Source organism: Palaemon carinicauda, chromosome 22, assembly GCF_036898095.1.
Source record: "Palaemon carinicauda isolate YSFRI2023 chromosome 22, ASM3689809v2, whole genome shotgun sequence".
Lineage (NCBI taxonomy): Eukaryota > Metazoa > Arthropoda > Malacostraca > Decapoda > Palaemonidae > Palaemon > Palaemon carinicauda.
The window spans coordinates 20,178,923-20,201,717 of record NC_090746.1 but is presented as its reverse complement, the minus strand read 5'-3'; the positions used below and the strand labels follow the sequence as shown (position 1 = coordinate 20,201,717).

The 22,795-nt window shown below is 40.8% G+C and overlaps 1 protein-coding gene across 1 annotated transcript in view; it reads right to left on the bottom strand.

The window, feature by feature from the left end:
* The window catches only part of LOC137616355 (PIN2/TERF1-interacting telomerase inhibitor 1-like), a 62,106-nt gene that overhangs the window by 21,592 nt on the left and 17,719 nt on the right, over positions 1 to 22,795 (bottom strand). The window contains exon 3 of the mRNA XM_068346015.1: positions 10,069 to 10,273. Coding sequence (XP_068202116.1) covers positions 10,069 to 10,273 — 205 coding nt within the window. The remainder of the gene's footprint in view (positions 1 to 10,068; positions 10,274 to 22,795) is intronic.

Here is a 22,795-nt window from a genome sequence, read left to right as displayed (position 1 = left end):
CTTCTATCTCCTACCAACGAAACAGGGTGCTTGGCAGGAGAGCATTCGTCGGAAGAAAGGAAAACGCTCCGGACTGCTCCAATGACTGCAACCAGGAGCCTGAGGCGTCATGATACGACGCTGATCGACAGAGTCAATCTCCCTCTTCAGGAGTCTGGAAGTATGACGCCAGCCCCGTCTTGGCGCTGCGTCATCCGAAGAGGATGAAAACACCTTTCCCATGGCGAGGGCGACCGTCCTGTGAAGCGTCAACAGGAACACTCGCGGGGATGTCTGCTCAGTCGCTAATGCCTCTCGTTTCCTTTCGCCGATCGACATTCCTTCTCCCAGGGGTTGTGGAGCTTGGAAGAAGTCTATGGCTAGGAGAACGACAGGTCTGAGCAGACGCACCCTCCACTGCACTGATTAAATTCACTGCACTTTTAGCACTGACACTAGCACTCTTTAATTCCTTAACATCGGACATTAACTTGGTTCTGTCCGCTGCGAGCGACTCAACTCTCACGCCCAAGGCTTGAATGGCCACCGTCAGTTCATCGGAAGTAACAGTAGTGGGATTTGGAACTACCACTACAGGGGAAGGATTAGGTTCGTTGACACGGGAAGGGGAATAATCTCTAAAAGAATGAGATGAACTCTTACTCCTTCTAATCCTATCCCTCTCAAGCTCACGAGTGTAGTGGTCATATTCTAACCACTCACTCTCAGACAAAACAACACATTCATCGCAACTATCAACCAACTCATAAACTTTACCTCTACATTTTCACCTTCTAACAGTTGAAGAAGAGTCAGACATTTTGAATATTTTAAAGAGAGATCAAATGAGCAAGGGTCAAAATAACAAAATTCAATAGTGGTTCAAGAAAATCCACAAGCAAATCCAAACGAGCGAAAGCCAAAACCAAATTGTACATCACCAAGATAACTGCAATTATACAGGTTACAGCGAGTGAAAAATCCAACAATGTCTCCAGTGCGGCGGCAGGGAAGATCTGAGGAATGACTGGAATGGTTCCAGGTACCTGGGTAGGAGGGCACACTGGTGGTACACCTGGCTACCCAATCGGCGATTGCCGCGAGTTTTGAAATTTCTGCCGTGATGTCAGGGACGTAAGCTATATATAAAACTATGGGGGTAAGTCAGATGTTTAAAATAAGAAGGCTCTGCTCCTGGGGAGGGGAACTGCTTTTCTAGGGGAAGCAGTCCTGTCCCCCGAACCCCGAGTTTGACCTGGTGAAAACCGATCTACACTTCTACTCCATCGTTCCCTGGGGGAGATCGATCGAGCAGGAGCCGCGGCAAGAGATTGGAGGGTCAAAGAAGTCCTAGGTTTCTTCGACTACGAGGAAACCCCTAAGAGGAAAAATCTCTCAAGGACTTCCTTTTTCGCTGGCATCCAAACCTCTTCCACTGGGAGGAAGACCACTCCTGGCATTCAGGGCAGGTGTTGTCCTGATTACAACGCCGCCCTAGGCAGGACGGAAACAACAAATGCGGGTCAGTATCAACAGAGGACATGAAAATCCTGCAGGACGGCCCTCAGGTCCTGGGCAAGTCCATATGAATCCGGTCAAAGAGAAAGCACAAACACACTGAAAAGAAAAACTAAAAATCAGTTAAGTCAGTAATGCCAAGTTAAAAAGGACAGCAGCGACGTCGGTCCTCCACCGAGACAAAGCAAAAGTGGTTACTCAGCCCAGGTGTGTGAGTGAGTGGGGTAGCAAACTACCCCTCACCCCCACCTATTTAGTGGCCAGTTGGTTAACCCTCGCTAAAACTCTTATGACTCGTCTTTCAGCTTCGCCAAGAGTAATATTCCCTATAAATAGCGTTGGTTAGTATTACTGTATGTATTAGTGATAGAACAAGTAGGTTTTCCATAGTGTTTATATTTTCTGTGTATGTATATTACTATTTTCATGTTAAATATTGGAAAAACATCTAAACTGGTGTTCTGAAGGTAATCATCTGTTCTCCAGTTTGCAATTTGGCTTTTGCACAGGCCTTGTAGCAGGTGATGCCCTTCTTACAATCTACATTGCAGTTCAAAATTTCCTTGATTGTGGTTAGGAACTTTTTATGATTGGCCTTGAATGTAGTACTGCCTTTGACCATGTTAATCATAAGACCCTCGTTTTAAAACTCAAACATTTGGGAGTAAGTGTATATTTTTTAGCATTGTTACTGAATTTTCAAGTTACAGACTACAAAGAGCTTTTTATTGACACCATAGCGAGTATAGGAATGTGATATCTAGTGTTCCTCACTGTAGTGTTCTTGCCCCATTACTTTTGATACTAGATAATGTACACATGTGGTTTGGTTCTTGATAACAAGCTTGTTGCATAATGCATATAATGCTACTCTCTTTGCCTGAATTCTATCTCCAGAATGTAGATCTGGGGTTGATGAATCCCTTGATAGGGATCTAGCTAAAATCAGTGCAAGGCATAAATAGGCCATGGGCCAGCAGGTGAAATCATCCCCCCCCCCTAGGGATTTTTCCAGACAATGTTATTTTTATTCCTTAGAGTCTATAGATTCATATTCTGATTGTATGCATTCTGGATGCTGGTGATTTTGGCTGATAAAGCCAAAATTCGAGAAATATTTAGGGAAAAAAATGTAATATAAAATAATGCTAGTTTTACATATGACGCAGAGAAATAAACCAATACTTATAAAAGTGGTATGGAATTAGGGGTTTAAAAGTATGCAGAATCGAATGAAATAGTTTGTTTTATCGAAATAATAAAGAATTCTGGCTTAATTTACATTCAAAATTCAATTTTGAGCTACCAAGAAAATGTATATCACTATAGTTTGCTATAATTTATTTCAGTGAAAAGATGGATTGACAGCATCAAAATATTCATAAAGAGCAGGTTTTTTAGATGTAATTTCATATAAAATATGCCATATTCAGAAATATATTGAAGCATATGATAGCGTGAGAAAAAATATCTTTGCCGCTTAGAATGCGGTATACTGCTCGGATACAACCCGTCCTCTCTTGTGAACCATAGGCTAGTTGCCGACCCCTCCCAGCTCCAAGATATATTTTTAGACATTACTTTTTCATCTTCTTGGAGGCAATAGATTCAGAGTACGATTATCTGCAGACTGGCTTTTGGAGAGTTTGGTTGCTACAAACCAAAATTTAAAAAAAATAGTGGCCAAAGAATAGGGAAATATTAACCTAATTGATATATGCATATTCTTCTTTAAGGTATATTGGGTTCATTGGGTTAGTTTATTACTAATACAGTTCTTATATATTATAAAATTTACGATAAGTATTTATATATCTAACATATAGATTGTTATACATTGGTCTCTTAAAAATGAAGACACTTTGGTTCAGTTTAATCTCCTTAAGCCGACATAATAGATTAAGTCAGAGGATTTTGGCCCAAAATAATTAAGGACATTAAGATAAACTACAAGAAAAAATTATGATTTTTCTATTACCCCTGGATAGGTACGGTGGGTCGTTTGTAGGTACGGTGGGTCGTTTGCGACCCCGAGCGTCAAAAAAAAACAGGTTTTTCTCACGTGACTCACCCCTGTGACTGAATTTGTGGGTGATCGACCTGCAGGAGGTGTCTCCCCTACACGCTCTAGTAGTGTCCAGATGTGCATTGCTGTAGCTGTACTCCTTCCCCGATTTCTGAGACGCGTCGGGGTCGTTCGCGTCCGAGTTTACCCTTCTGAGGTAGTTTGCATAATTATCAAAGTTATTACGTATTATGAAATTGTCGTAGAATGGTGCAACTTGTATAGGTTATCAGTTGTGGAAAGTCTTGGTGGATTGTTTGGCTACCATGTGCATGTTTTTTTTTTTAGTTAAAATGTCGTTCATCACCACGAGGACCATTTTACCGCGAGTGCCCCTTTTTCATTTTTTTTCATTTTTTTGCCAAGTCATTTTTCCGTAAGATATTGCCAAATAGTGTCGTAAAACTTTTGCTTGTTTAGTGTTGGAAAGTGTGTCTAGATGATCTGGCTACCCATGCATGACTTTGTTTTTGTCAGATACGACGTAGTTATTGGTATATTGGGTATTTAACTGCGGTTACCAATTTCTGTTTTTTTTTCAATATTTGTAAAAATTACTACGTAGTAAGGAATTGCCGTATATTATTCATTTTTTTTTCATGTTTATGTGTTAGAAAGTGTGCCTTGATGGTTGGGCTAACACGTGCATGTCTTTTTTTTTATCTGAGATGTCGTATATTAGAATGTCGGGCATTTTACCGCGAGTGTCCCTTTTTAATTTTTTTTAATTTTTTTGGCAAGTCATTTTTCCGTAAGATATTGCGAAATAGTGTCGTAAAACTTTTGCTTTTTTAATGTTGGAAAGTGTGTCTAGATGATCTGGCTACCCATGCGTGATTTTGTTTTTGTCAGATACGACGTAGTTATTGGTATATTGGGTATTTAACTGCGGTTGCCAATTTCTGTTTTTTTTTTCAATATTTGTAAAAATTTACTACGTAGTAAGGAATTGCCGTATATTATTGATTTTTTTTTCATGTTTATGTGTTAGAAAGTGTGCCTTGATGGTTGGGCTAACACGTGCATGTCTTTTTTTTTTTATCTGAGATGCCGTATATTAGAATGTTGGGCATTTTTCCGCGAGTGCCCCTTTTTATTTGTTTTGCATTTTTTTGCTTAGTCATGTTACCGTAAGGAATTGGCAAGTAGTGTCGCAAAACTTATATTTTTATAGTGTTGGAAAGTGTTTCTAGATGATCTGGCTACCCATGCCTATTTTTTTTTAGCCAGATATGGCGTATATATAAGTATGTGTTCGATTTTCCTGTGATTGCCATTTTTTCGTTTTTTCCCATTTCTTTCAAAATTACTACGTACTAAGGAACTATCACAGAGTAATATTTCATTTATATGTTTATTTGTCGGAAAATATGCCTTGATGGTTTGCCTAGCACGTGGCTGAAATTTTTTTTTTCTGAAATGCCGTATATTAGAATGGCCATTTTTCCACGAGTGCCCCTTTTTATTTGTTTTGCATTTTTTTGCTTAGTCATGTTACCGTAAGGAATTGGCAAGTAGTGTCGCAAAACTTATATTTTTATAGTGTTGGAAAGTGTTTCTAGATGATCTGGCTACCCATGCCTATCTTTTTTTTAGCCAGATATGGCGTATATATAGGTATGTGTTCGATTTTCCGGTGATTGCCATTTTTTCGTTTTTTCCCAATTCTTTCAAAATTACTACGTACTAAGGAACTATCACAGAGTAATGATTCCTCTAGATGTTTATTTGTCGGAAAATTTTGTTTACTTTTTTTTTTTATTGAATATCATCAAATTTTTTTAGCTAAAATATTGTTTTACATTTTTTTTTTTCGATTTTATTTCCCTTCAAAAAAAATTTTTTGGGTCAGAATTTTAATTTTATAGTCGTAAAATAATCGACAATTATCCAGCAACCCACCATACAATTTTTATGCATATCCAATAATAATTAGATTAGTAAATAACACCTTGAAATTGACATACCCTTCCTACATTTCAAGTGGCAGATTAGGGAGTCTGAGTCAGTGTGGTTGGCGGCCATTTTGTGGACATATCCGAAGCGTAAGCTGCCCTATCTATATATATTCTTGTTCCCTATAGAATTTGTGATATTTTGGTATATTTTTACCTGCATAAATATCATATTATATATTAAATATATGTATTTTTTTACGAAATTTCCAAGTACTCAAAAAATTACCTTTAGATATGGCCCCTGATATAAATGTAATTTACAAAATAATGAAGATTTTTTTACATATTTCTATTTTAGGATAACATATGTTTATTCCCTAAAAAAATTAGCCACTTCCTATTTCATTTGGGTACCCAAAAAAATTCATGAAATTTGGACAATTTTTTTTGGCCAAAAAAAGTTACCCTTTTTTTCTCATTTCAGATCTTCACCTCCATGGGTCTGACTTCATCCAAAATACATCAAGATGTGTCCTAAACATTCAAGAATCAATTCCTAAAAGGATTTGTGTATATATGTATAAACTTTTTTTTTATGAATTTTTATGTCAGGTCTTTTTTTTTTCTACTTAATTTTTTAAAATATTTATAATAAATAGTTTTTCTGCAGATGAGTAGTATTTATCTTTACAGTTGTTTTAAGCATTCATTGAAGTTTTTTTTGGCAAAAGAAAAAAGGAGGTTACTGCAAAAACTGATTTTTCAAGAATTTTTTTTGGCGTCGGGGTCGTTCGCGTCCGAGTATACCCTTAAAGGGGTGTCCGAGGACCGTACCTATCCAGGGTTACAAAAGATATTTTGTGGTACAAACACAAAAGAAAAAAAATAAAGTACTCCTTTTGTTGATATTAGTGCTTAAAAAAAGGAACATTTGGTAATAAGAGAATAACTATGATTGAAATGCATACACAAACAACCATAATTAATAAGACATTTGATTAAAGAAAAAAATTTCTTTTAGAACTTAAATGCATACTCTAGCCTGAAAAGACTGATGAATTAATGGCACAAGAAAAGTAATATTATAATTTGTGAATAGATGTAATGTGCAGCATTCTCACATAACAGACAAACATAGATGAAGAAATTGTGATTTATTTTCTTTATAAATGAAAGTTTTTGGTACAGGTACAATGAATTAAAGTAATCATTTTGGTAATATAATATTAAGCCTTAAGAACAAAAACACAGAGTATTTGGCAGCAAAAAAATAGATTATGAAAGAAATAGAAAAATAACTATATCTGATAAGAAATTCCACTAAAAAAAAATTGGCTTTTAGAGCTTAAATGTACACTCACCTGAAACTGAGTAATGAGTTCATTGCACAGGGAAATAAATATTTTGTTGTTTGCTTTGCATTAATGTACAGCACCTCATATAACAGGAAAACATAAGAACAAGGTTATTACATAACCTTAAAAAAAATCAATATGTTTCTGACTATGGCATTCATAAAAATAATTCTTCATAAAGCAAATGTATAAAGTGAAGTGCAACTGCTAAGGAAAAATTTCTTGAAATAGCAATCAAATATAAGAATAGAACTAATCGATATAGCTAAATAGATATGTACAGAATATTTTCCTATATTACCGAGTAATTTGTAATCATAATAGATAACGAGAATGGATTCATGATAAATATTGCATCTTTAATCATCATACTCATACATTAAGTCTGTGATATTGTTAATTTCTTCTGGTTCATCTTCATAAGACTCCTCAAACTCCTCCTCCTCCTCTACGTGCTCATCTAGAATATCAATCAATTTTTGTGGCATCGGTGATCCACTACAGCATACAAATTCTAAGTTTCCTTCACTGAGACACCACCCATGTCCGTCTGGCGAAGGTATATCTGGCTCAGCTTGATCTGCTCTGTTCCATGTGAATGCTTGATAGTTTGCACTCTTTATATGTTCTCTGAGTGACATACGGCATGGAGGCAGCAAACTCATACCTATCCCATCACAATCTGAAATTATGGCTGATTTGGGGACGTATCTTTGAAGAAAAAGATTGTAACGTACTTTGTCAATAGATGACTTGAGTTGATGACTGATTGTGGAGTAGACAAGTAAATTTTTCTAGCTGGATATACGTATTTTCATCCACAGCAGAACTAGATCCAAGATTTTTGAAAGTGGAAATAAACTCTGGGCTCTTCTGTAGTAATTTCCATGGTAATAATTTACCCTTCCGAACAAATGCACTCACACTATCACAACCAGAATAAGCATGAAGGGAAGGCAAGACTTCACATAACTCCTGACCAGTTTTATCTACAACTTTATGTACATCTATGAGGCGTCTTTTGTCTCCTACTCCTGTATCGAACAAAATGGTTTGTTTTAAGACTTGAGCAAATTTCAGCAACAAGATGAAAACATCTGTATCTGGTGATCTTATAACAATGGTGAAATCTTCAGATACTTGAGAAGCCATATGACGAAGATGTAAAATAATTCTACTGTCAGCTTCCTCTTGGGATGACAGCAGGGCCTCAACCTCATATGTTTCTGTTTGCAGTCCATCAGTACTTGTGATAGCTGTGCAGTTACGACCATTCACAAAATAAATAACTCTGTTTTTAAGCTTATTTGCATATTTATCTTGTTTCCACTCTCCCAGTAAGAACTGGATCAATTGCTCTTTGTTCTTTGTATCGGTTAAAAAACTCTTCCAATTTCTGGGAATTTTTGTTAAGCTACCTTTAAGCAAGAATGTAGCTGATGCTCCTCTTCGCTTCCTTTCTGGATTTTTAATAGAATGAGTCAGGTATGTGTCTGTGACAAAATCAACCCGACTGACTTTAGGGAGTTGATCAAATACTTTTTCAGCTAGTTCACCAAATGATGTTGGTAATGCTACTTGCGCTTGTAATATTGCATTCCCATCAATGATGCAGTTCATGCAATCTATTTCTGGTCTTCTTGCAAGGGTTTGTTCTGTTTCTAGAGCATGAAGGAGTTTTGCTTTGTTGGTTTTCACAAGTGCGCCATCAGCAGTTGCTAATGACCAAGGTACTGGTCCAAGTGGATGACTCAAAACTTTTTCCATGTTTAAGTTGTATTTTGTGGCTAATACTGCGACTTGTCCTAGTACATTTCTTTCTGCTTTCATTTGTTTTACTTGTTTTGTTGTTGTTGATGTAATTTTTACTGATTTAGCAATAGAGGCAAACGTTTTAAGATTCTGCTTTTTAATTGGATCATTAAAGCTCTTGGTTTTATTAATCAGCCTCTCCTGAATGAAGTCATCAAAGGAATTTTTACCATATTTCTCAGCTTTTAACAGATCTGATTCAACATCTTTTTGGAGCAGGTAAACCCGAGGAAAGACAATACAATAAGTCTTTGTCTTCTACACTAAAAGGATCTATGAAATTTTGAAATGCATCCATGGCTTTCCTTACTCGTTCCTCACTGTGGATAATTTCAGACTTTTTGAGATCATTGTGGGAAGATGAAACATTTCAGCCATCTGCTTTGTAGCTTCAACATACTCAGCTCTTGCATGGCGTGTCATAAACATTCCATAGAAAAAATCAAGAAAACATGTTTACATATCATATCATATTTGCTGTACCTCGTATATACTATGTGCTTATCACCTTTTTCCGTGTGATCGTCAATTTCAATATTACCAAAAGCTTGAGAAATACTGATGATAATACTTTACAACTATCAAAAATGAATCCCTCGTCCCAGAAAACCTATAAAAACATATATTACAAAGACATAAACAGAAAAAAGTCATTGCTAATATTTTTTCCATATGCGGACAAAGTCAAATTCAAAATGGCCGCCATTACGGCCAAAATCACCAACAGCTAAAGTGCAAACAAGCAGATTCTGATTCTATGGTCTCTAAAGAATAGAGAAAACTGGGTCTACAAAAATCCCTAGGGGGGGGAGGGGGGTCCTATGGTGGGCCCACGGTCTAAAACATAGGGCAGAAAGCTGAAACTTAACAAAACTCAAAGTATGATTGTAAGTAGGTAGAGGACAGTAGATCCTCAACAAGAAACCAGATCTCTGCATTGATAATGTTCCTTTAACTCTAAACAACTCACAAGGCTTCAAGTATGACCTTCATTGCATATTTACTTTTGAGAAACACCTTCGTTCTGTTTTTTAAATTGCACAAAAAATTGGCTTATTGAGAAAGTCAAATGACTTCTGGTAATCAGTCTTATCTGAAGAAGTATTTTATTTCTTTTGTTCTACTTTGCTTCGAATATTTTTCTCCTGTCTAGTCTGCATCTGCCGAATCTCATCTTAATTTATTAGACAAGAATATGTGGTCGATTAAATTTCTTATTCTAATCTAGATATTTTCACTTGTACCGTCTTCGTTAATTCTTTATGCATGTTGCAGAAGATTTTTCATAATTTTTAACATCTGCATTCAGATCTTCCCAGACAGTACCATCCTGCACATAAGATGTTCATAAAATTACCCAAAACAATCTCTTGTAGGATCATGACAAATAAGAAAATAACATTGAAGTCTTAACTTTTAAGAACAGACATATTCTACTTACTGCACTCTTGCACGAGACTTTTTGGAGAGAGCTTCCAAAGATTTGGATTTTGAATCTTCCGAATTTGGATTCACATTACTACTATGGGCATCACTGCAGGGCGAGCTGACTCTACTATTATTTTCACTATTTAGTGTGGCCAGAACTTCCTCAAAGCCTTCGTAATGTTTTATCCATTCGTCATCCTTTCCTTTATAACCTAGACCTGTAAAAAATTGTAAAAATCTCACTAACTTGTTTAATCTATGGCCATTAAATACAAACCATGCCTTAATATACATTCAAATTGACAAATTTGGAAATAATTTGTATTTTTCCCAACTTTACAAACCTGAAGCTTTTTACTATGGAGATACATTTCGACGATAGCTGAAACTAGCCGTAAAAGTTTTAGCGAGGTGTTACTCCCTTCCGCTGGTTAGCGGGGCCTGTAGGGGGATGTAAACCCACCACCCTGCTCACACACACAATAGCCAACAAAAGCCACTTTGCAATTGCAGGCAGGACTTCCTGGGGGTAGGTGACAGGCCTTTAGGTGTAAAGAGCTTCAGGTTTGTATGGTTAGGAAAAATACAAATAATTTCCAAATTTGTCATTTGTTCCCTACACAAACCTTTCAGCTCTTTACCAAGTGGCTGGTCCCTGACCTGGGGTGTGACTCTTATGCTTGGTATGAGTTGTGTTAGAGTACACCCTATCACCTCGTTAACTCTCAGTGAGAGATAACGGCCTCAGCAATTGTGCGAAGGTGTGACAACTAAGCAATGTGACTCATCAAGGTAAGACTTCACTTAGCTATGCTTTTCTTACCTGGATGTTACCGGACTCCCACCTCACTGGGACAACAGGAACGTAACAATATACAGTATATGCATATACAGTATTAGGATACACAAGGGACGATGATATCCACCCACAGTCAAAGGAAGTCGCAGCTTGCAGAATTCCTCAGTTTGCTCAAGCCCTCCACTGACTGCTACTTGTCCTACTAGGGAGTTGATGTGTTATTGAACATATTTCATGCATCCACCACAGGACTTATGGAGAATGTGTTGATGCTCCTGTGGGTTAGGTTCTGCAGGTAGTGGACAGTGAAAGTAGACTGACGTTTCGCCCGCCAACGTGCGAGACCTACGTCATATTAAAATTCTTTTGAACGACAGGGACGTACTATGCCCCTGACATCATGAGATATAGGTCTACGGCCAAACCTTCGCTTGGAGGCTCATTAGATGACTTTCCTGATCCAGGAAGATATTGAATTCCTTGTAACGCTCTTCTTAACACTACCTGTGCTGGGAAACAGTCTATTGATCTCTGCTTGAGCTCAAACAGTTTGTTTAAGGCATTTCCTCAGTGCCCATACAGGGCAAAATAAGAATTGATCTTGATCATATGTTACAGTATTGAAACTCTCAATCTGGAAGGGCCCGAATTTAGGATTCGTTACAGCCGGATTTTGAGTCTTGGCACTAAACTCAGAGACGAAGTTGTGTCACTTGCTCCCATCCCCTTGAATGGGCAACGTCAAGGACAGACCATGTAGCTCGCTGACTCTCTTCGCAGGGTCTTTAGAGTCAGGTCGCATTCTGAAGCACTCGCACTACATTTCACGGAAGGGGTTGGACTTCCGACTAAGGGCGACTAAGGGCAAGATAACTCGAAACTATATGTGAGGAGAGATTATTTAGTTGAGGAGGAAATGTCAACTCCATTCAGCTTAAAGGCGAGGCTTAATGCTGAGCAATAGCAAGGCCTTTCACCGCTGACACTGAACAGAGTTTTCCTTCCTTGAAGTATAACAATAATTCTGCAATTGTTGGAATAGTGGCACTGAGTGGAGAGATCCCCCTTCCATGACACCAACCACAGAAGATAGTCCACTTTACTTGGTAGGCAGTGATAGATGACTCTTGGAAGTATCTAGCCATTCTCCTCGCAAATAGTTACAAAAAAACATCGTGCAGTGAGGAGTTGCTGGATAACATCCAAGCATGAAGACATAGCAAAGCTACTCATCTGTGGAAAATTTGATAATGTAGTTGTTTGAGTAGCTCAGGAAGTGGATGAAGTTCCCTCAGTAGCCCAGCGGCATAGTAAGAAATATGAAACCAATTGTTCAAATTGTTCTAAAAGCACCAAAATTGGCACACATGTGGATTAATACATTCTGAACAATTTTGGATATGGAGGCATTCAAGATTCTCCCCGTAGCACATTTGGCGGCCATTTTTCAAAATGGCCGCTATTTACCGTTAGCGTCATTGAATATGTACCATAATTTGTCTTTTTGTGGATGCTAAAGGTGATAAGTGTGCTAGAGGTGATAAGTATTGTACAATTACACATACTTCTGTGCTTACCAAATAATTTGGCTACCATTTCACAAGAAAATGAATTTTACTTTGCAGCGGCAGCGTTGGTGGCAGTGACGGCGGCTGCAGTAATAGTATAGTGTTGATAGTCATGGTGCTTGTAGTAGTAACTTGTGGTAACATGGTGGTGTTTTGTGTCTTTGCAGGTGAGGCAGCAGCAGCACCACCTGACATCAGAGACGCGTTGTTCCAGACTGCAGCCATGGCAAAGAAGTTCCAACTGGTCGATACTTTTGAGCAACGTACTCCCACAACACCTCCTGAGACAAACTGGAAGCTGTGTCTTGTATGTCAAGAGGAGACAACAGAGTCACTTGTCTGCCCAGTACTGTCTAAACGCCGAGACCCTGGGAGTGGATACACGACAATGGCTGCAAACTTGGTCAAATTTGATGAACTCGGAGAACTGCCAAGAACTGTTCAGTTACAGAGACTAGATGAAGGACAAGGTGTTGAGGCGACAATGGTTGCCCACCAGGCCAAGTGGCATAAAACATGTATGCTCAAATACAATAACACAATGCTACGAAGAGCAGAGAAGAGACGCATCGCAAGCAGCTCAGCATTTGATAGTACTGACAATGTCCAGGCCAAGCGCGCCAGAACACACACTTCAGAAGCCACTACCAGCGGCACCTCCTGCTTTTTCTGTGGAAAGTCTGGCACAGAGACCCTACATGAAGTAACAACCTTCCAGGTGGACACACGCGTACGGAAGTGTGCAGCGCAAGTTGGGGACAATGAACTCATAGCCAGGCTCAGCATGGGTGATATGGTGGCTCTGGAGGCCAAGTACCATTCCAAGTGTATGTTGGCTCTTTACTATCGTGCAAAGACCACTGTAGAAGCCGAGCAGAAAACTGACCATGAAGGTGTAATGTCAAGAATCGTACTGGCTGAACTGGTCCTGTATATCGAGGAAACCCACCTAGAAGAGGGCACCACCCCAGTCTTCAGACTCGCAGAACTTGTAAAGCTATACACAACAAGAATGGAACAGCTCGGGGTTGTTTTGTGCCAGAAAGTTAATACAGTGAACCCTCGCTACTTCGCGGTTCGACAATCGCGGATTCACCACTTCGCGGGGTTTTCCCATAACCCATATATATATACATATCGCGGATTTTCCGGAAAATTCGAAAATACCGCGAAATCTGAAGATAACCAAATACGATATTTTGTTACCTGTAATTCCATTAATACTGTAATTAGTAATATCTGCTCTTACTGATTGTTCATTGCATTACATATGATATATAATTCAGCACAGAAAGAAATAAAACACGAAAAGAGAATGTGATCATACGATAATTCAGTACGTAGTAAAATTAAATCGAACATGAAACGCAAATCAGATGCAGTCATACCATATTAGAATGGTGTGTACTGTAATGGATGTGCTTCTTTTCCATGAATCTTTTGTATGTATACGTACGTAGTACAGTACTGCATCCAATAATATTCTTTGTTGCAAAAATCACATTTCGAATAAGTACTGTAAGCGTACGAGAGAGAGAGAGAGAAAGAGAGAGAGAGAAGGAGAGAGAGAGAGAGGCGTAAAATAGCGTACGTACGTAAATTTTTATTATTATTGTTATTATTATTATTATTGTTGTTGTTGTTAATAAAATTATTATTGTTATTATTATTAATCATTACAGTATTATTATTATTATTACTGTACAGTATTATTATCATTATTTATTATTATTACGGTACCCTTGTACTTAATCTACGTACGTTCAGTATGCGCGGGGCATCTTCTATGAGTAACCAACGCACCATGTACTGTAAGACGGGTTGTGATTGGTTCAAGCGCTGATAGATGACGAATCAAAACTCAAGTTTTGTTATCTAGCCTGTGATTGGTGTTTTGCCCGCATCTTCAACTTCCAGCATCACAGTTCTCGCGGGTCTGCATCGTTCACTTTCTCTTTCCGCGTATTGCTGAGTAGACGTTCTTAACTTTGTGAAGTTTAATCTGTGTTGTGTGCGACTGTTTTAAGTTGAACTTTCTGTTAAACCCTACTGTACAATGCCTCCCAAGCCTTCTGCTTCTACTAAGGCTGGTAGTGAGCCTAAACAGCACCGAAAGATGATGACGATTGCTGAGAAGGTGACGCTTCTCGATACTATGTTAAAAGACAGTAGAAGTTACGCGGCCGCAGACCTCGAAGACCTGACGAAATCGGGCAGTGAAGACAGTGAAACACAGGAAGAGTTCCAAGAAAATGTCGAAGAAACGGTCTTAAAATTAGAACGGCTTGCCAAGCTCTGCAAGCTTGCGAATGAGGTGAAAGAAATGTCGCAAGAGTGGGACGAGGATATGGTTCGTTCTGTACAATTCTGCACCAAGATCGATGAACACATGGCTCCCTACAGGATGCTCTTGCGAAAGAAGAAGCAGCGGCAGCAACTTCCGATCACAATGCCCTCAGAAGAAATTGAAGAAGTGTCTCAGGAAGAAGTTGAAGAGGTGTCCCAGGAAAAGACACCTCCGTCTGAAGAGACGTAAAATACTATTATTGGCTGCACAGTAGAAGACATCATCAGCTTCATCATCATCATTTCTACTGTGCAGCAAATTCATCGCCATCATCATTCAAGTTTTTCTTGAACTTCTTTCGTGGTGAGTACAGTAACAATCTTTATTTTTTACTTAAACATTTTAATATTTGTGTCTGTTTTATAGTTTAGTACTGTATGCATTAAGTTAAAGGGAAGGTTTTAAAAGTCTGAAGAGTATACATGTTGTAACCTATCATATTTTTTTTGTTTAAAATTTACATTTACGTACGTAAAACAATCTCTCTCTCTCTCTCTCTCTCTCTCTCTCTCTCTCTCTCTCTCTCTCTCTCTCTCTCTCTCTCTCTCGTAAATTGTTTTCCTGCTTTGCTACGTACAGTATGTACTGTATGATTTTATATAGATACGGTAAATAATATTTGTAATAACATATTTTGTAAATGCTTTTACTGTAAATATCATTATTTATCACTTTCATCATGCGCGTTAAATGCCTTCTTTGTTCTGAGCGTGGTTGTTTACTGAGCGTACTTTATGACGCCGTCGTTTCAGGTGGCGTCATAAAGAAAAACATTTCATTTGGAAGTCCTAAGGAAAATTAAGTAAAACATTGGTAATAACAAAATCAACATACTGTATACATCAATATAATCGATGCAAAAACTAACCTAACCTATACATATATGTGTACAGTACACTAAATGAGTTTGTTTCTTCATTATGATCAGAGATAAACGTAAACAAAACATTGGTTGCCATTTTTTATCGTGCTTTTTAGGTGTTTAGGAAACGCATGATATAAAATCGCCTTTAATATTTGTGCCTGTTTTAGTTTAGGGTACTGTAGTACATGCATTAAGTGTTCTGTACATTAAAGGGTAGTTTGTTAACAGTACTACGTACAAGGGAAGGTTTTAAAAGTCCGAATATACATGTTAAATAAATAGGTAAATATGGTGTCAATACTTCGCGGATTTTCACCTATCGCGCCCGCGTCTGGAACCTATCTACCGCGATAAACGAGGGTTCACTGTAGCACAAGGCTGAAAGAGCGCCTGTTAGCCCAGATACCAGGCCTGAGATCCCACAGCAAAGGCCGAGATGTTTTACTAGCGTTTGATGAAGACATTGGTGAAGCGCTAGGCAAAGCCTGCGAGCAAGACTGTGACACTGAGGCAGTTCACCTTGCGCGTGCTGCACAGATAGTTCGTCGATATATGTTTGAAGACACTTACCAATTCCGTGGATCATTCCCGGGCGGCTGTCAGGAGGACTCTGTGCCAAACGTACTAGTTGCAATGGTAAATATGGTGCTGGATGGCCCCACCATCAAGAATCAAAGCCATTCCTCTTCAACACAAGCAGCTCTTTCCATTGCGCAGCTTCTCAAGTTCAACAGTGTCAAGCAAAGTCGGAAGCAGGGAGCAACCAAGACACAGGAGCCTCCAGCTGTCAGACACAGTACGTCTCAAGAAACTCCTCTTCCAACCTATGTTGGGCTGATGCTGTATGCTGAAACACGCAAGAGAGGACTTGTGGACAAGCTCTTCTCTCTGGGCCTAAGCATCTCATATGACAGAGTCCTACGTCTTTCTGCCCAGATGGGAAACAGCGTGTGTCAGCTGTACCGCATAGAGGAAGTGGTCTGCCCGCCTACCCTGCGTAGCAATGTGTTCACAACTGCGGCTGTGGACAACATTGACCACAACCCAAGTGCCACCACAGCCAAGAATTCATTCCATGGAACAGGAATCTCGCTTTTTCAACACCCAACGTGTGCAGATGAGGGAGTGGATCGTAGCATTGCTCTCACTGGGCGTGATACTGGATCAAAGACGGTTGAGCCTCTACCAGAATATTACACGGATGTACGTCCTGTTGCTTCTTCTGTCAAAGGGCAAATGATCCCAGCTACTTCTGTGACCTCTCTTAGACGCCACAACTGTGAGCAGCACATAGAAGATGAGTATATGTGGCTGGAGAACACGAGAAGTGTTCTCAAAGATGATGTTGAGGCCTGTGAAAACACATCATGGGCTGCATACCATGCAAGGCACCAAGATCCAAAGCAACCAGTCATCACACCAACGTCCCTGCTTCCCTTGTTCCAGGAGAGTGCTCACACTGTGGCAATGATCAGACACTCTATTGATGTAGTCAGGAGTGCAGTTAAACATCTCAACCCAGGCCAAACTCCAGTTCTGACTTGCGACCAGCCACTATTCACTCTAGCAAAACAGATCCAGTGGAAGTGGCCAAACACATATGGAGAAGACCAACTGGTGGTGATGTTTGGGGGGTTGCATATTGAGATGACGGCACTGAAGACCCTGGGTGACTGGTTGCAGGGAAGTGGGTGGACCCAAGCACTGGTACAAGCAGAGATCACAACTGAAGGAATAGCAGACTCATTTCTTCGAGCAGCTCACGTCACACGCACCAGAAGAGCACACCAAGTCACAGCGGCTGCGTTGTATAATCTCCAACGGCGTGCCTATGACAAGTACAGCACCACCAATACAGAAGATGATGAGCACCCTGAAAGCTTCGAAGACTGGTGCAGTCAGAGAGAACAGAGTTATCCGCAGTTTCAGTACTGGTCAACAGTCTTGGCACTGGAGCTGTCCACTCTGATCTATGTGCGATCTCTGAGAGAAGCCAATTTTAGCATGTACGTGGATGCTCTGACAGAACTGGCTCCGTGGTTCTTCGCACTAGACCACACGAACTATGCCCGATGGATACCAGTGCATCTACGGGACATGGCAGAACTGGCAAACAAACATCCAGACGTCTTCACAGAGTTTAGCAAGGGACACTTCACAGTCCAGAAGACCAAGAGGATCTTTTCAGCAATCCCTCTTGACCAAGGACATGAGCAGAACAACGCGTATGTCAAGGGTGATGGAGGAGCCATCGGCCTCACAGACAATCCAACTGCACTGAGGCGCTGGATGGTTGCCGGACCAGAGGTTGCTAGAGTGATTGTGGAATTTGACGACTTCAATCTGCATCCACACGATCAAGAGGAGACACGTCACCACGAAGAGACACCAAGTGTGCAGAACACTTTTGCCAGAGATGTGCGCTCACTCGTGGCCGTCATTGAAGAGCTGGGCAACCCTTTCGAGGAGGACAGTCAGGACTTGCTGGTGCTCGACACAAAGGAGATCGCAGACCCTGCAGTCATAGAAACAGTCCGTAACGCCAAGCAGATTGGCCAAGACCAGTTTGAAGCATTCTCAAAGGAATGCATCGTGGACAGAACCAAGTCCATTGAGGTGGCAATCCACCGGAACAAGCTACCACTGTTTGCGACCAAGAGAGGACCCAATATACCCAAAGGAAAAGAACAGGTCAAATCTCTGAAGAATGATGTTGCGCTCTTCGCACGATTATATATCGGCTGCCAGACCCGTGATGGGAATCTAGAAGAGTTCTTCAGGCATGAAAATCAGCAATGCCCTCCAGCTTTATCTGACGGAGGGAGACTGTACCTAGGGAGCAAGAGTGACTTGCTGGTGTGCCTTGAAGGCCATGCTGAGCCTCAGTTTGAAGCTCCTACTGTCACTGCTGTTGTCCTCGATGGAGCAGTAATCGTACAGATGTTGAAGCCGGGTACTGCCAACACGTTCGAGGAATATGCACAGCAAGTGTTCATCCCATACGTTGTACAACGTTTCCAACATGTATCACGTCTTGACCTTGTGTGGGACAGCTACAGAGCAGATTCCCTGAAGGCATCAACCAGAGAACAGCGTGGAAAGGGAGTACGTCGGCGTGTTGTCGACTCAGCAGTCATACCAGGAAATTGGCAAAGTTTCCTGCGAGTTGATAGCAACAAAGTGGAGCTCTTCAGCTACCTCTCCACCATGCTTGCAGAGTTCTTTCAAGAAGAAGGCAAGGAACTGGTCGTCACTGATGGGGAGCAGGTGATCTGTGTTCCACAGCAAGAGGATGTCAACTCACTCGCACCATGCAACCAAGAAGAGGCAGACACCCGCATGATGCTACATGTAGCACATGCTGCACAACATGGTCACCACCAGATACAGGTTCGAACAGTAGACAGTGACGTCGTGGTCCTAGCAGTGATGGTAGTCCAGAAACTACCAGCTGGAGACGAACTCTGGGTAGCCTTTGGGACAGGCAAGAACTACCGCTACATTGCAGACCATGAAATAGCTTCCTCCCTTGGTCCAGAGAAGGCATGTGCTCTTCCAATGTTTCATGCCATCACAGGGTGTGATACTGTGTCAGCCTTCGTCGGACATTGGAAGAAATCTGCCTGGGCAACATGGAACACGCTGCCAGAACTCACTGATGCCCTGCTGAGTCTGGCAAATGCACCCACAAGCATCCAAGAGGATACAATGCATGTCATCGAGAGGTTTGTCATACTCCTGTATGACCGCACAAGCAAATGCAAGGACGTCAACAAGGCGAGAAAGCAGCTCTTTGCAAAGACGAACTCTGTTCAGAACATCCCGCCAACCTACGCTGCTCTGGAGCAGCATGTGAAGAGATCTGCCCTTCAGGGTGGTCATGTCTGGGGCCAGGCATTGGTACCAACGCCCGTGCTCCCTCCACCAACAGACTGGGGCTGGCATCGGAGTGATGATGGGCTCTACACACCACTCTGGACCACACTCCCTGAGGCATCCAAGGCCTGCTATGAGCTGGTGTCTTGCGGATGCGAGAAAGGCTGCAAAAACCGCTGCAAGTGCAAGAACGCTTCACTGCAATGCACTGGTCTATGTTTCTGTGAAGGCGAATGCCAGTAGATTGGGACAGAAAACTTGCTAACCAACATTATGATCTGTAGACATTCATAATTCTGGTGACCAGATTTGAAAAGTTCGGAATCATAATTAACATAGTGTGGCAAAATCTACGTTATTGTATTACATGTATGTACTGCAGGATTACACAAGTACTGTGCCTAGAGACTGGGCTTTTGGTCGACTATATAACTACAATCTGACCATACTGTAAACTTCCCGTACTCTGTGTATTATTTTGACTAGCAATTTTGCCAGCAATTTGAAATAAAAAAGCAACTTGAGCAATTAAAGTGTGTTCCTGAAATCAGGTACTGGTTATTAGAGGTATTATGTCATTGAGTATTGAAATCTTCATCAAATGTCCACTTTTTCCACAAAATGGCGGCCAGTTTGGGGGCCATTTTTGAGAAGATTCATCTAAATATCTGTTAAACATTTATTGATGTTAATTCTGATGTAAAAAAAGGGAATTTTGGCCCATCTAGCACCAAACTAACGACACATAATGAAGTCTATGTAATGACGCTAATGTTAAATGGCGGCCATTTTGAACAATGGCCGCCATATCTTCCTAAGGGCTAATCTTGAATGCCTCCATATCCAAAAATGTTTAGAATATATTAATCTACATGTGTGCCAATTTTGGTGCTTTTAGACCAATTTGAACAATTGGTCTGCTATGCCGCTGTACTACAGTGCCTTTATGGGCAGAATGTAGGAGGTCTGGAAACAATACTGAATGCTGCCACATCGGAGCTATTTAGATCATCGATAGGTTTGGAGATAACTGAACTTTGTTCAGAAGCCTCCTTACTAGGCAGAAGAGGGAAATGCATAGACGTCTCGGTTGTCCCCCGAGTATTGAAAAGCATCTCGCCAAAAGGCTTGGGGATCTGATACTGGGGAGCATTACGACGATAGTTTGCAGTTGAAACGTCACAAATAGATTTATTGTCGGCGAACCCCACAAAGTCATGACTTTGTTGGTTATCTGACGATTCATAAATCTCTCGGTGCCAATTATTCGAGTCTTCCTGCTCAGTTTGTCAGCCAAGATGTTTCACTTCCCCAGTATGAAGTGGAAGAGCTGAACTGGGCGCCTCCAGGATCTCAAAGTACCTCCTCTGCTGTACACGGAGGTGGGAGGAGCTTGTTCATAGAGCCGGCACAGTTGGAAGAGGCAAACTCGGAGAGCTGTTGGGCGATCTTGTCTCTGGTACTCTTCAACCCCTGAGACCAGGGCAGGGCTGCACTGGTCTTTGAGGGTTTCTGAGTGCTGAAGACGAGGTCTAAGACCGTGTCTTGCCCTCTCGAGGGAGTATCTCTTGGTCGGAAAACCTGTTGAGAACCCTCATTAGAGTCAGAACCTGCCAGAATGCATGTTCTGACTCTTGTTGCTCTCCTCTTGATGTTGGACTCGCAGCAAAGTCTCCTTCTGTCCCCAAGAGCTCTTCTTGGGGTGAGTCGCGGACATTCTTCGAGTGGCTAGCTATCTCCGTTCTAGTAGTCCTGGTGGAGGACTTTGGCATCGTCTTGGAGTCTTTGGACTCCTTCCGAGGAAGGAGGTAAGACTCTAACATCGAAGGCGTGAGTGTTGTGTCCCACCTGATCTCTGACTGAGGGGAACTCTCCACGTGAAGGGAGGTTTCCTCTAACAGTGGGATGGAAGAGTGCCTCTCTTCACGCAATTCCCTTGATAGGCGTATCCCTTCTCGTGTGCTAAGGTACCGAGTGAAGGACAAACCGTGGTTCAATGATGATTGTAGACGTGCTTTTTTTGAGAAGCAGGAGGCCTATCAACTTTGGAAGGGTAACAGATCAGATTTGACCTGGAACAACTATACTCAGCTTCGAGCTTTTGCTCAGAGAGTTTATGCCTCAACTGAAAAGGAGTACAATTTAACCATAAAAGAAACACTTTCTGGTACAACTCAGGAACATAAATGGTGGTCTACCCTTAAATCTGCACTCTTTGGTGTAGATGCAACAGTTTCTCCTTTACTTAAACCAGATGGCTCAGTCACTCACTGTCCAAAGGAAAAGGCAACCCTTTTAGCTGATGTTTTTGACAGTAAACAGAGTAATGAAAAACTTGAACTTCCTCATTCCTGTTTTCCTGAGGCTAAACTAACTAGTTTAGCTTTTCGATCTCGTGAGATTAAAGCTCTGTTGATGGACCTTGATGCTTAAGGAGGTGTAGACCCAAATGGTATTTTTCCTTTGTTTTTTATAAAGACAGCAGATTTCTTAGCTCCAAAGTTATCTGTTATTTTGCGCAAGTTAGCAAGAAGAGGAGCTTTTAGCACTAGTTGGAGAATTGGTAATGTTACTCCTCTATGTAAATGTGTTTGTGGTAGCTCAAGTCCCACTGATTACCGCCCAATTTCCATAACTCCCATATTATCTAAAGTTTTTGAACGTCTTCTGGCAAAACGTCTTAATAGGTTTGCTGAAGGTAATCATCTACTCCCTAGTTTGCAATTTGGTTTTCGTAAAGGCCTTGGAGCATGTGATGCCCTTCTTACAATCTCCAATGCTGTACAGAAATCCCTTGATTGTGGTCGGGAAGTTCGTATGATTGGCCTTGATTTTAGTGCTGCCTTTGACCGTGTTAATCATGAGGCCCTTGTTTTCAAACTGAAACAGTTGGGAGTGGGTGGGTCGTTTCTTAGCATTATTATTGATTTTTTAAGTAATAGATCTCAAAGAGTTGTTGTTGATGGGCACCATAGTGATTATAGGAATGTGATATCCGGTGTTCCACAGGGTAGTGTTCTTGGCCCATTACTTTTCATACTATATACACATGACATGTGGTTTGGCCTAGAAAACAAGCTTGTTGCATATGCAGATGATGCTACTCTCTTTGCATCAATTCCATCCCCTGAATGTAGATCTAGGGTTGGTGAATCCCTTAATAGAGATTTAGCTAGAATTAGTGCATGGTGCAAATTATGGGGTATGAAGTTGAATCCTAACAAAACTCAAAGTATGATTGTAAGTAGGTCAAGGACGGTGGTTCCTCAACATCCGGATCTCAGT